The 16,037-nt window shown below is 36.4% G+C and overlaps 1 protein-coding gene across 5 annotated transcripts in view; it reads right to left on the bottom strand.

The window, feature by feature from the left end:
* Positions 1 to 16,037, bottom strand: part of FSTL5 (follistatin like 5) — an 845,021-nt gene that overhangs the window by 154,012 nt on the left and 674,972 nt on the right. For all 5 annotated transcript variants that reach the window (XM_051831719.3, XM_051831717.3, XM_051831718.3 and 2 more), the window contains exon 10: positions 15,542 to 15,676. In XM_051831719.3, the coding sequence (XP_051687679.3) occupies positions 15,542 to 15,676 (135 nt within the window). The remainder of the gene's footprint in view (positions 1 to 15,541; positions 15,677 to 16,037) is intronic.

Genomic DNA, 16,037 nt, shown 5'->3' on the forward strand with positions numbered 1-16,037 from the left:
TAATGGTTCCTGTTTTTCAGGATATCCTACATCTCCATATTATTCAACTTTTAAACTTTCTATATTTTAGTGGGTGTGAATTAGCATTTCTCTGTGTTTTTGTTTTTATTTTTTTTCAAGATTTTATTTATTTATTTGGCCATCAGAGTTACAGACAGTGAGAGGGAGAGCGAGAGAAAAAGGCCTTCCGTCCATTGATTCACTCCCCAAGTGGCCACAAGGGCTGGAGCTGCACTGATCAGAAGCCAGGAGCCAGGTGCTTCCTCCCAGTCTCCCACTTGGGTGCAGGGGCCCAAGGACTTGGGCTGTCTTCCACTGCTTTCCCAGGCCACAGCAGAGAGCTGCACTGGAAGAGGAACAACCGGGACTAGAATATGGGATGCCGGCGCTGCAGGTGGAGGATTAACCTATTGTGCTTCCCTATGGTTTTAATGTATATTTACTTAATAACTAATGGGGACTAACATCTCTTCATACATTTCTACATGATACACTGCCCCCAAACACACACATTTACACTTAGTTTTTCCTTGTCTCTGAAATGCTTTCTTAAAACTACAAGGGAGTTTCTTTTGGGTTGTTTTACTCTTTATTTGCTTGTGTGTTTAGTATAACAAGCTCCTAACAGTTATTTGTGTTGACCATATCTGTATGCTGTATGGCAACAGTTTATGATTAGAATTACTTCCTTTATTCATTTATTGTAAAAGATCTATCTATCTATCTATCTATCTATCTATCTATCTATCTATCATCTATCTAGAAGGCAGAGTAACAGAGAGAGGGATCTACCACCTGTTAGCTAGTTCACTCCTCAAATGGCTTTAGCAGCCAGAACTGGAGAGGCGAGAGGCAGGAGCCAGGAGCCAGGAGCTCCATTCGAGCCTCCAAGGAAGGTGTCAGCGACTCAGGTTCTTGAGCCATGATCTGCTGCTCCCCAGGCACATCAGCAGAGAGCTGGACTGGAATTACAGCAGCTGGCACTCAACTGCCACAAAGCCCGCATTGGCTCCCTGTTAACTTAATCATGTTCTTGCCTCTGATGTGTTATTTTGTTTTATGGAATTTGACACTGTAATTAAATTCTGGTGTTAATATTAGTATAATGGTAATACAATAATACTGCACTGTATTTTATACATACATAGAGACAGATTATTTACTTTAATATAATTTTAATAATGAAATGGGAAAATGCATCTTTTTCACTTTATAGCATAATTTCAGTCTCCTGAAACAAAACTGTATTCAGAAATATAATTTGGATTCTAATAGGGCATGATCTAGATAAAACAGAAATGTTTTATTCATTACTAATTTAATTTCTATTATAATTTTATTGCAAAATTGTTCCCAAAAATATTTATTTTCTCTACACCAGAGTTGAGTAAACATATGTATTAGACAAAGAGAATAATTTAAAGGAACTATTGGTGACCGGCACTGTAGCTCACTAGGCTAATCCTCCGCCTGCAGCGCTGGCACACCGGGTTCTAGTCCTGGTCGTAGTACTGGATTCTGTCCTGGTTGCCCCTCTTCCAGGCCAGCCCTCTGCTGTGGCCCGGGAGTGCAGTTGTAGATGGCTCAAGTGCTTGGGCCCAGGACCCACATGGGAGACCAGGAGAAGCACCTGGCTCCTGGCTTTGGATCAGCGCGATGTGCCAGCCACAGCAGCCATTGGGGGGTGAACCAATGGAAAAGGAAGACCTTTCTCTCTGTCTCTCTCTCTCACTGTCCACTCTGCCTGTCAGAAAAATTAAAAAAAAATAAAGGAACTATTGGCAAACTCTCTGCCTCACTGTTGTGTTCATCCTGCAATCAGGCCTCACCATAATTCCTCAGAGCAAACAGAGCAATAGAACACACACCTAACAACCTGAGCTCTTTGCTCACTGCTGATAAAAGTTAGACTTCACAAAATTTTGAGAAAACTCCTCACTTCAGCCCCTTCACCCCATTTGTTTTATTAATTCTTCACATATTTATACTAAAATCTGTCTGAATTCCTGGATCAGAGGTTTCTCAGACAATCATGGAGTGACGGTCATTCTCTTTGTTTTATTTGTTAATATATTTGAGAGGCAGAGAGGAAAGGAGAGGAGAAAAGATATCCATTCCACCTGCTGATTCATTCTCCAAGGTCTGCAAGGGCCCAAGCTGGTGGCAGAGGAGGAAGTCAGAACTCAGTCCAGGTCTCCAAGTAGAAGGCAGGGACCCAACTCCCCAGTGTGCTCCCCCCAGGATGCACACTGTTGGGAAGGTGAGGCAGGAGCTGGCAGCAGACTTGTTGCTAGGCACTCAGATTCAGGATGCAAGATCCCCACTCCACACCTCAATCATTTGGCTGAAAGTCCACCACGATCAATTTCTTTTTGAAGCTAAGTACAGTCATTTGGCAAAGGGTTCACTAATTTTAAGATCTCTGGATTATGGAATCTCAAATAGATTTCTAATATTTTCCCTGAATACACCAATAGAATGTTATCAAGATATTATAAAAATTGACAGAAATTTTTTATCTATAAATAGGACATTTTTAATATACTCTTCTAATTATTATTAGGAAAATATATAATATAAAATATATACAATATATGGTATATAAAATATATAATATATACAATATATTATATTAATAAAATAGATAATAGATACATAATAGATAATATAAAATATAAAGTATCTCTAATCTCAGCATCAACATAATCATTATTTTTTTTTTTTGACAGGCAGAGTGGACAGTGAGAGAGAGAGAGAGAGAGAAAGGTCTTCCTTTGCTGTTGTTTCACCCTCCAATGGCCGCTGCGGCCGGCGCACTGCGCTGATCCGATGGCAGGAGCCAGGAGCCAGGTGCTTCTCCTGGTCTCCCATGGGGTGCAGGGCCCAAGGACCTGGGCCATCCTCCACTGCACTCCCTGGCCACAACAGAGAGCTGGCCTGGAAGAGGGGCAACCGGGACAGAATCCGGTGCCCTGACCGGGACTAGAACCCGGTGTGCTGGTGCCGCAAGGCGGAGGATTAGCCTAGTGAGCCACAGCGCAGGCCTCAACATAATCATTATTAATATTTTAGTTTTAAGGATTCTCCAGACTTATTTTGTCACATTCAATGAAGAAATCATAACAGACACACTTTTTTCTATAAATCACAATACTGTATCAGTCCTTACATACAAATACATAGGGGCCAGCACTGTGGGTCAGTGGGTTAAACCATCACCTGTAATGTGGGCATCCCACATCTGAGCGCCGGTTCGAGCTACTTCTGATCTAGCTCCCTGATAATGCACCTAAGAAAGCAGTAGAAGACGGCTCAAGTACTAGGGCAGAGCTACCTATGTGGGAGACCAGGATAGAATTCCTAGATGCTGGCTTTGACTTGGTCCAGCTTCAGCCATGTTGACAATTTAGGGAGTGAAGCAGCTGATTTAAGATCTTTTATTCTCTCGGTCGTCACCTCTGTTTCTCTGCTTTGCAAATAAATGAAATAAATATTTTAAAGAATACAAACACATGTAAAACTACATCATTAATTTTGATAACAACAGGATCTATTATAGTAATTTACATTAATTTAACTTTTTACTGATGGATATTTGGTTTTTATAATCCATTAAAAATAAGGTGGACCTCTTAATAGTGACCATACTATCTTTTGGTTTATCTGAGTTCAAGGAAGGATTTTATACCCAGCACCGTTGCTATACATGAGCTTACTCTGTCCACATACCTAATAACCTAAATAAAATGTCATAATCACTTATGATGAAATAAACTAGCAAAATTGGCATTATGTAACATGAAAATAGATACGACAGACTAGGAAAGGTACATAATACTTTGCAGAGAAAATTTAGATAACAAATGGAAATAAGGAAGCTTTATTTCATGTTATTATGTAGGCCATAGAGATGCTCAATCGCTTATGATTGCTGTAAACCTGTCAGTTCAGTGACATTTAGATAAAGTAGCATCTTGTTAGATAAAAAAGCTCTGCCACTGTGCAAAAATGGCAGTACGTTAGAAACAGATCTATTTAATGACAATGAAAAGTCAATCGTACAAATACAGCCTTCAGATACAGGTTCATGGGGCAGATCACTGTAGCATGTTCTGGGTTGAATGATGCAAGGATTTTAGAAGATATTATTGTACCAGGTGTGACAGTGTCATTTACCAAATTAAGAAGCATGCATATTAGAACTTATGATAAATAATGACAGTTCATAAAATAATAAGTGCCTACAAGCTTGGTTAACCTCAACAAGATGTTGATTATCCTTAGTGCCTTTTATTTCATAATAGCCTTATTAACATGTAAATATATGTGAAAAATATTGAATTAATGGTTTTGAGCTTTTAAAAAGTCATGAATTGTTCACTATGCTTTAAAACACTTAGTATAGCTTCTCTATTGAATAATACTGAATATATATTAAATAAAATATTAAGATTTTTAATTGATCATTTCATTTTCCCTAAAATATATTTCTGTGGTTATATTCTAGTGCTTAGCTCATATATATTAGTATTAAAATTTCCCCTTGGGTAGCATTTTTGTATCTTTATGCATTTTCTCTATTTCTGATTGTTCTATTTCACATTAAGTGCAAACAAATGACTATTAATGTGACATCTGCCACACCTGTCTAATGTTGATTAATACAGAAATAACTACTCATTGATAACTGCTGTGTTTGACTGCATTTAAATCTGTTAATAGACTATACTTCTCACCTATTTTATTATCTTTCTAGCCTATGTAAATAGTAATAAGATTCTACTCCATGGCCGGCGCCGCGGCTCACTAGGCTAATCCTCCGCCTTGCGGCGCCAGCACACCGGGTTCTAGTCCCGGTCGGGGCGCCGGATTCTGTTCCGGTTGCCCCTCTTCCAGGCCAGCTCTCTGCTGTGGCCCGGGAGTGCAGTGGAGGATGGCCCAAGTGCTTGGGCCCTGCACCCCATGGGAGACCAGGATAAGCACCTGGCTCCTGCGATCGGATCAGCGCAGTGTGCCGGCCGCGGCGGCCATTGAAGGGTGAACCAACGGCAAAAGGAAGATCTTTCTCTCTGTCTCTCTCTCTCTCTCACTGTCCACTCTGCCTGTCAAAAAAATAAAATAAAATAAGATCCTACTCCAACGATTTCATTAAATCTATACAATCTCCGGGGCTGACACTGTGTCACAGAAAGTTAAGCCACCACCTGTAGTGCCTCATCCCATACGAGTGCTGGTTCAAGTCCCTGCTGCTTCAATTCCTATCCAGCTCCCTGCTAATTCACCTAGGAAAGCAGCAGCAGAAGTCCCAAGTGTTTGGGCCCCTGAACTCATGTGGGATCCGGAAGAACCTTCTGGTTCCTGACTTTGGCTTGGTCCAGCAGGGCCATTGTGGCCATTTGGGAGTGAAGCAGTGGATGTAAGATTCTCTTTCACTCTCTGTTTATATCTACGCCTTTCAAATAAATACATAAGTCTTTAGAAAAAACACCTATACCTATATTTTATCCATTATTTAGAAATAGGAAATAAATGGGATGGGAGTTTTGGCTTGGTGGGTTAAGCTGCCGCCTACAACGATGGATGGCATCCAATGGGTGCTGATTAGAGTCCCAGTAGCACCTGTTATAACACAGTTCCCCGTTAGTGCACCTGGGAAGACAGCAAAAGATGGCCCATGTGCTTGGGCCCCTGCCACTCACTTGGGAGACTCAGACGGAGCTCCTGGCTCCTCACCCAGAACTGGCCATTGTGGTCATTTGGAGAGTAAATCAGAGGATGAAAAATTTCTCTCTCACATACACACACACACACACACACACACACACAGAGTCTCTCTCACTGTGTATGTCTGCCTTTCAAATAAAATAAATAAATCTTTAAAAAAGAAACAGGAAGCAAATGAAGATTGGAGAGATTAATTAATTTGCTTGTATGTATTATCAAAATCTACCTCCAAAGTTTCAATCATCATATTCAAACTGCCTATAAATGTAAAAGACCACATTTTAACCTATTTAAAATTGTTTTCTACTTGTAAAACAGACAAAGATAAAATAGCTTTTATATATCTCTAAAGTGTTTGAGACAAGTGGCTGCATTTTATCATATTGCTAGATATCTGTATTGTGAATTATAGTTACTGAATTTTGATGATGAATCATTATCATCTGGGAATTGACTTCCCTTGCTAATGAAATTGTGTCAAGTGCTGATTCTATGTACAAGATGTGTTTGAATAAATAATGCATTGCTTTTATTTAAGCTGACTTCACATTTCATAACAGCTTGTAGTTTCAGCTATGAACGTAAGACAATCACCTATACCTCATTTCCATTGTATTTTGTATTTAAATCCACTTATACACCATTCCTTTAAGTCTATAATATCAAAGATCCTCCTTAATTTTCTATAGAATATTTTTTCTGAAGCTTTTTTTTGGTAGTTAAGTCTGTCACAAGAGATAACATCCTGTGTTGTTGACAAAGCTGGGGACTATAACACAAAGACTGCCAATTCAAAGTGTCAGAGAGAAGCAAAACACAAACTCTGTAGCCACAAGATGTTTTGCATGAACCATTCTCCCAGGAGAATTCTATTGTTGGGAAATGTAGGGTATGAAACAAAAGTGATTGATACCACTGCAGGTTCTCTATTATGTAGAAAATAGCTGTATGATTACTCTGAATATGTAGCTAAACAAAGTAAATCTGTATTGTATCACTTACTCTAAGAGTTATAAATATTTCTCCATTGTATTGCTGTCTTCATGAAATTCAATATTTCTCTGCATTTTTCAAAATGAAAACATAAATGTATATTACAGAATAATTTTCAAAATATAATAGGAAAATAAATGCACTCAAAGAACTAATTTAGGACACTGTACAAATCCTAAAAAAAGAAAAAAAATTGTAGACCCAGAATACTGTGCCCAGGAAGTTTTCATTTATAAATGAAAGTGAAATAAGACAAACAAATATTCAAAGAATTTGGCACCACCCAGCTGGTCTTACAAATGATACTTAAGGATGTAATACACACAGTCATACAAAGATAATCAGAATAATGAAAGAACATAGAGGCATAGAACCTACTAGTAATAGTACAAACAAGATCTAAAACAAACAGCAGGATTATTTACAGAAAAATGGCAGGACCAAGTAATTATTTATCCATGATAACCCTAAATGTAAACGGGTTACAATTCTCCAATTAAAAGATATGGACTGGCTGATTCAATTAAAAAAACAAGACCCATTTATGTGCTGCCCACAAGAAATATACTTTACCAACAAAAATACACACAGACTGAAAGTGAAAGGATGGGAAAAGATATTATTTGAAAATGCAAATAAAAATGAGAAGAAATATCTATCTTAATATCACACAAAACAGACTGTAAGACAAAAGCCTTTAAAAGAGGCAAACAATGTCATTATATAATGATTAAGGGATTAATTCAATGAGAAGATATAACTGCAGTAAATGGGTATGCACAACAATGCTAGGGCTATTTAAAACAAATATTAATGAAAATAAAGTTAGACATATGTTCTAACACAGTAATGGTAGACTTCTACACCTCACTTTCATAATGGTAGATCAATGTAACAAAAAAAATCAACAAAGAAACAAAGCTCATCTATACTAGTGAACAAGTGGATCTAATCTATATCTATAGAATATTTCATTCCACAGCCTGAGAATGCACACTCTTTTCATACTGCCTGGAAAATTCTCTAGAACAGATCATATGCTAGACCATAAAATAAGTCTCAGCAAAACAAAAAAAATTGAAATCTTACCAAGCATTTTTTCTGACCACAACAGAATGAAGGTGGAAATTAATAACATAAGAAAGTCTAGAAAATATACAAGTATATGGAGACTAAACCACAGGCTCCTGGATGAGCAGTGAGTCATGAAAGAAATCAAAAAGGAAATAAAAAATTCCTCAAAACAAATGAAGACGGCAACACAACACATCAAAATCTATGAGATATAGGGTTCAGAGATAAGTTGGTAGCAATTAGTGTATACATAAAGACCCTTTAATAGAATAAAATAAATTATCTAGCAATGTACCTCAAGGACCTTGAGAAATGAGAACAAATCAAATCCCAGAATAGTAGGAGGAAAGAAACAATAAAATTGAAGAAATAAATACAATTAAAATAAAAAATACAAAATCAGTGAAATGAAGAGTTGGTATTTGGAAAAAAATTTAAATTGATAAAGCTTTGGACAAACTAACCAAAAAACAAAAAACAAAAAAAAAAAAATGAGAAGATGCAAATTAATAAAATCAGGGAAGAAAAATGAGATGTTATAACTGATATCACAATAATAATAATCAAAAATTATTACAAGGAGCTATATGCCAGCAAATTCATAAATCCAAAAGAAATGGATAGATTTCAGAATCCACACAATTTACCAAAGTTGAGGCCCAAAGACTTAGAAAACCTAAATAGGCTAATAACCAAGATGGATATTGAATCAGTAGTAAAGACTTTCCCAACATAGAAAAGCTCAGGACAGGATGGCTTCCCTGAAGAATTCTACCAAACTTTTAAAGAAGAAATACTCCAAATTCTTCTTAAACTTCAGATCAATTTAAAGTGAGGAAATCCTCCCAAACTCTTTGTATAAAGTCATCCTCAAGTTCAAAATCAGAAAAGGATACAACAGAGACTAATATCTTGAATGAACATAGATGCAAAAATTCTCAACAAAGTACTAGCTAATCGAATCTAGCCACATATCACAAAGATTATACATGCAGACCAAATGAGATTTATCCCAGGCATCCAGGGATAGTTCAATATATGCAAATCAATAAGTGTGATACAGCACATAAGCAAACTAAAGCAGAAAAACCATCTTCTCTTCTCAATAGATACAGATAAAGCATCTGACAAAATGCAACATCTTTTCATGATAAAAACTTTAAGCAAATGAGGTATTGGTGGAACATATCTCTACATAATCAAGATAATCTCTGACAAACCCATAGTCAACAACACACTGATTGGGGAAAACTAGAAGCAATTCTACTAATATCCAAAACTAGATAAGAATGCCCACTTTCACTATTATTTTTCAACATAATTTTGGAAGTATTAGCTGGAGCCATTAGGTAAGAAAAAGAAATCAAGGGATACAAATTGGAAAGGAGGAAGTCGAATTATTCTTATTTCCAAAGACATGTTCCTTTATTTGGGGAAACCAAAAGATTCCATGTAGAGACTCAAAAGAAAAGTTCACCAAATTTACAGGATGTATAAAAATAGACAAAAATCAATAGAATTTATATACACAAACCATGCTATAACTGAGAAAGAACTCATAAGATCAGTTCCATTCACAATAGCTAAAAAATGCAAATAACTTGGGATAGATTTAACCAATGATGTGAAAGATCTCTACAATTAATAATGTAAAACTTAAGGAAAGAAATAGAAGAAGACACTAAAAATCAGAAAAATCTTTCATGTTCATGGATTATAATAATTAATATAATCAAAATGTCTATACTACCCAAAGCAATTTACAGATTCAATGTGATCCTAATCAAAATACTGAGGAAACTCTTTTCAGATTTAGGAAAAAATGATCCAAAAACTCATATGTAAACACAAAAGACCCTCAATAGCTAAAGCAATCTTAAACAATAAATATAAAGCTAGAGACATCACAATACCTGATTTCAAGACACACTACAAGGAAATTATTATCAAACCAGCCTGACATGGGCACAAACATAGACATGTGGACAAATGGGAAAGAATAAAGACATCAAAAAATAATCCACACATTTACTATCAAGTAATATGTAACATATGTGCTTAAACCACTCCCTGGAAAAAGATTTAAATAAAAGAGTGGGAGTAAGAGAGGGAAGAGATGTGCAATTTGGGACATGCTCAAGCTGACTTACCTCAAACGGTAGAGTTAGAAACATATCAGGGGATTCCAATTCAATCCCATCAAGGTGGCATGTACCAATGCCATCTCACTAGTCCTAGTGATCAATTTCGGGAGAGAACGATCCACCATGGGAAGCGAGATACACAGCAGACCAATAGAATGGCAGATGTATTAAACAGCACTCTGGCCTCAGAATCAGTCCTTAAGGCATGCGGATCTGGCTGAAAAGCTGCTCATGAGAGTATTATAGGCATGGAAAGCCAAAACACTCTGGCAAAAAAAAAAAAAAAAAAGAAAAGAAAAAAAAAAAAACATATGAAAGATCTCCGCAAATGAGATCCCAGTGGAAAGAACAGGTCATCAAAGAAGGAGGTACCTTTCTCTGAAGGGAGGAGAGAACTTTCACTTTGACTATGACCTTGTCTAAATATGATCAGAGTCAGTGAACTCAGGGGGCTTCCATAGCCATGGCGACTCATGACAAGAGCCTAGGGTGATTACTGATGCCATAAACAAGAGTGTCAATTTGTTAAGTCAACAACAGGAGTCACTGTGCACTTACTCCTCATGTAGGATCTCTGTCCTTAGTGTGCTGTACATTGTGATTTAATGCTATAACTAGTACTCACACAGTATTTTTCACTTTGTGTTTCTATGTGGGTGCAAACTGTTGAAATCTTTACTTAATATATGCTAAACTGATCTTCTGTATATAAAGAGAATTGAAAATGCATCTTGATGTGAATGGAAGGGGGGAGGGAGCGGGAAACGGGAGGGTTGTGGGTGGGAGGGAAGTTATGGGGGGGGAGCCATTGTAATCCATAAGCTGTATTTTGGAAATTTATATTCATTAAATAAAAGTAAAAAAATAAATAAATGATGCTCGGAAAATTGAAACTCCCTATGCAGAAGTATGAAACAAGACTGCTTGCTTAAACTCTATTTAAAAAATCAAGTGAAGATGGATCAAAAACCTAAATCTAAGATCTGAAAACATCAAATTATTAGAAGAAAACATAGGGGAAATTTTGCAAGACATTGGCATAGGCAAATATTTCTTAGATAAGAGTGGCGATGCCCAGGCACTTAAAGTAGAATAGACAAATGGGATTACATCAAGCTAAGAAGCTTATGCACAGCATACAAAACAATCAAAGATGCAAATGACAGAATAGAATAAAATATTTGCAAATTATGCATCTGATAAAGGATTAATATACAGGATATATATGGAACTCAAGAAATTCAAAAACAACAAATCAAACAATTCAGTTAAGAATTTGCAAAGGATATGAAAAGGTGTTTTTGAAAGGATGAAATATTAATGGCCAACAACCACAGAAAAAATGTTCCTCATCACCAGGCTTCAGGAAAATGTAAATAAAAACCACAGTGACATTTTACCCAATTAGAATATCTGTCATCCAAATATCAAAAAATATCAACTACTGGCATCGATGTGGATAAAAAGGTACTCTAATACACAGCTGGTGAGAATGTAAACAAGTACAATCATTAAGGACGACAGTCTGGAGATTCCTCAGAAATCTGAAAATTCATCCAGCCATCCCACTCTTGGGAATATACCTAAAGGATATGAAATGAGCATAAGAAAGGGTTATCTGAGTCCCGGTGTTCATAGTCGCTGAATTCACAATAGTAAGATATGGAATCAACCCACATGTCCATCAACTGATGACTGGATAAAGAAAATGTGGTATAAATACCTGATGGAATACTACTCAGCCATAAAGAAGAATGAAATCTTGTCTTTGGCAAAATAATGGGTGTACCTGGAGACCATTATGTTTAGTGAAATAATCCAGACTCAAAAGACAAATGACACATTTTTTTCTGTGATTAGTTGTAACTAATATTTAGAGTGCCAAAAAAAACCTTAATGCATATCAAGCTAAACTGACTTCTTGTAATTTCATTATTTCTATACTTATCTATATCCCTATATAACAGTGTTCTATCCTTCATTTGTAGAGTTATTTGTTGAAAAAGCATTGAGCCTTTGATTAAAAATTGAAAGTATGTTATCACAAAAATTAAAACAAGAAAAGGAATAAAAGGATGAAGGATGGTGGAGGGAGGGGAAAATATTATTGTATTTTCAGAATTTTATCTATGATTCATGAAATCATTTAGCTCTATATTAATAAGGATATAATATAAAAATTCATCGGAATGTAAATGGACTCAATCTAAAGAACTAATTTGTAGCTTTTTTTTTTGCATTGATTCTATGACAAAACTCTGAAAAAGAGTATGATATTTATTTTAAGCATCTTAATGTCCACACTAAAGGAAAAGGTATGTTTCAATCAGCTAAACTATTTTTAAATGTGACAAGGAATATTTCACATTTGGAAAAATACAGATATTGATTTACATTCATATCTACATACATACAAAACTCTCAAAAAAGTAAAGATGTGAATAACAGAATAGAGTAAAATATTCGCATCATTCAATTTGGAAACTCCATTTTCTAGCAGTTATTGGATATTTTAGGCTTCTGAAAGATTTTGGGAATGTTTCTAGTAAGAAATAAGAAATTATTTTCAGTAAATAAGTCTCAGTCAGAGGACAGGCTACTTTATGTCTAGTACTAAAGGTGCTTTATATATAAAATATATGAACAGAATTCTCTTGGTGTATTAGTCTTTATACCATATTATACATGAGGAAATTAAATCCCAGAGAGTTATATATGTTAGGATGCCTCTCCATATCTTACTGCAAAATTAATACCGTTCTATTTTACATATATATATATATTTATGCTATCAATACTATCAATACTAATGGAAAAATACCTGAAAAATTACTTGTAGTAAATTTGGGGAAGCTAACTTTTAATGTGCAAACAGGAAAAGTAAGGATCCCATTGATCAACCTGTGACTGGTTCTTTCAGATTTCTTGAAAATACCTATCTGTCATAATACAAATGTACCATGTGTAATTAATATTCCGGTGCCTCTGTCCTCAGAGCAATCCTTAAATCTGGGGTAACAAAGACCACAGTTTTCCCTAATATGAAACATAGGTGACTATGTTTAGTTTTGCTTTGTTGTACAGAATCTTGACAAATTTACTTAGTACCAGGAAACATTCCATGGAAAATTGTATTCTACTATATAGACATAACTGTTTTTAGTATAAAACCTTCTGTGGCCAATACTGTTAATGTTATACTTAGCTTAATTATTTAGTTTTGTTCTGATTTTAATCATGCACATTACTTTCTAAAAATGGGCACTTTACATAAATATTGTATATATGATGTATTCTTAATTACCAGTGTAGTAAATATACAGAATACAAAGTATATGAAAATTAAAGGGATCTATTTAAATGAGGTTATGTTCATTATCAAACATAATGCATTTGCGTAAGTATAGAAGAGTAGAACATAAACAGAATTAGTAATGCCAGAGATTTTGGATCACCACTGTACTTCATTAGTTTATGCTTTTGATATTTCAACAAGTCACATAATTTGAATACAAAAATAACCCTTAAAAGCATGGGAGACCAGGAGAAGCACCTGGCTCCCGGCTTCGGATCAGCGCGGTGCACCGGCCATAGCGCGCCAGCTGTGGCGGCCATTGGAGGGTGAACCAACGGCAAAGGAAGACCTTTCTCTCTCTCTCTCTCTCTCTCTCACTGTCCACTCTGCCTGTCAAAATAAATAAATAAATAAATAAAAGGAAGAAAATCTCCAAATTCTTCACTTGTATTATTTCTTTCTCCTAAGATAATTTTAGACGTCCCATCAAAATGGATGTCTGTAAGTCTGCACTGGTATATCTCATAAAAATATTAGTTCAGATTTTAAAAGTATCTTGCTAACATATAATCTTAAAAATTTTAAATGTGTTATTATTTTGACCTGCAAGTTAAAATAATTAATTAAAAGAACATTTCTGAAATTGTTCATAATTAAACATGCTTAAGAGCAAATTTATGATAAAATTACATTAAATCTTTCTTTGAAATTTTCCTAAAATTAATATTCTGGAATGTTTCTCTGATTCACTGATTAAAGAAACTATGGTTAGATGTCTTAGGTTGTTACTAGGGAAATATATGGAAAAATATAATGAATATTAAAAGAATATAAATTCATAGTTGAAATTCAAATCTATTTTACAAATATCATAAAGAACAAAAGAAAGTGAAATTTTTGATTACTTGTCACATAAAATAAATTTGTAACAGAAAGCAAATTTAAAACTGACATTTGGCAGCAATACATACAAGCAATAGAACAATCTATAGGGGAAATTATCCAGGCCATTAGAACCAGTTTTCTTTGCTCTCTTTCTGCCCTAAGGCTTTTTTTTTTTTTTTTTTTTTTAAACAGGCAGAGTGGACAGTGAGAGAGAGAGACAGAGAGAAAGGTCTTCCTTTGCCATTGGTTCACCCTCCAATGGCCGCCGCGGTCGGCGCGCTGCAGTGGGTGCACCGCACTGATCTGAAGCCAGGAGCCAGGTGCTTCTCCTGGTCTCCCATGGGGTGCAGGGCCCAAACACCTGGGCCATCCTCCACTGCACTCCCTGGCCACAGCAGAGAGCTGGCCTGGAAGAGGGGCAACCGGGACAGAATCCGGTGTGCCGGCGCTGCTAGGTGGAGGATTAGCTTAGTGAACCACGGCACCGGCCCCTAAGGCTTTTTAAATAATTGCTCATGACAAGGGTCATCCTAGGTAATAATGTATAAATAGAGATACACTAGCAGTTAGGACCTTAGTACACTCATCTTTCCTCACTGGATCCTCTCATCGCTACATGCACTCATTCTTGTAAGAAGGAATAAGAAGATTCTTGGGACGATGTTTTACCTTGTTCAAATACTCGGGTCAGAGAAATGACTGTGTTAAACTAGAGCCCCCCACCCCCGGCCCTAGTTTTAGACCTTTTCAGAATGTAGTCTAATAGAAGCATGACAAACCAGATGAAAGGGCAGAACGTGGAGAGGATAATTAGTTGTTCCAGGTACATACAGACCCTACCTCCACACAGCCAGACAGTAGCCCAGAGCACCCGAGGCCCTGGGCAGGAAACACCTGTGTGTCTGCCTGCAGTTAACTTGATCTACACTATGATAGCGTATGGAGTTTCCAGCAAGGTGGCTGTAATACAAACAAAACAAAAGAAAATCCCTCATCTTCAGTATCTCCACCTCTTACATGGCCCAGTAAGGATGGCAAAGAACAGTACAGTTTTCTTGTAATATCAGGAGGCAGTCAGATGGCACGTGCTGTGATGACAAAGGAGTTCTAGCATAATCAACAGCAGCCACAGACCGCACTTGAATCATCTTATGAAAACTTACAACAGAAGCAAAATCACACCCATGTTGTAAAGAAAATTTCCCAAGTCTTTTTTTTTCTAAATCATTAAATCTACTCTCAACATTTCAATGCTGCTATAACTCCTACAAATGCAAAGGGTTTGCGTTAAAGCACTGTGCCTTCACTGAATTTTCTTGTGTCCCGCCAACCCCACTTCTTGAGGCTATAAATGTATGCTCTGACACTGTGAAGTCAAGTCCACTGTGTGTGCACAGGCAGGTGCACATGTGTGCTCAATACATACGGGTTTTTCTGGCGGAATCTTCTACAAAAAGAGAGGAGATGTCTTCATCCACTCCGGCTTCGTTCTTCGCAATGCAAGTGTATGCTCCCGTATCTTCATAGCGAACATTGCTTATGTGGACCTCACTTCCATTTGCTGAGAACAGAAGGTACATGCAACTTGTAAGCTACAGATTCAGTTCCAGTACACTGCTTCCAGATTACTCAGTTAACAGTTCTCTTAGCTTGTCCCAATTAAACTATTTCCTTCCTACCTCCATACTTTGCAGACAAGCCAAATAATTCCAGAAGCATTCAAGTGTTCTGCAAATTATGCCATTATTCCACTATTGAGTGCCCAATACTCTACATAACATGCAAACACATTAGGTTTTATGCCATTTCTTATAAGTTGTACATGAAGTATTCCATATCAATAACTATAATTTTATTTATATATGCATTTACAATATCCAGACCACACTTTTTCCTAAAGCTTTCATAGAATTTTAACAATG

This window comes from Oryctolagus cuniculus, chromosome 8, assembly GCF_051225735.1.
Source record: "Oryctolagus cuniculus isolate XC-2025 breed Fujian yellow rabbit chromosome 8, ASM5122573v1, whole genome shotgun sequence".
Classification (NCBI taxonomy): Eukaryota; Metazoa; Chordata; class Mammalia; order Lagomorpha; family Leporidae; genus Oryctolagus; species Oryctolagus cuniculus.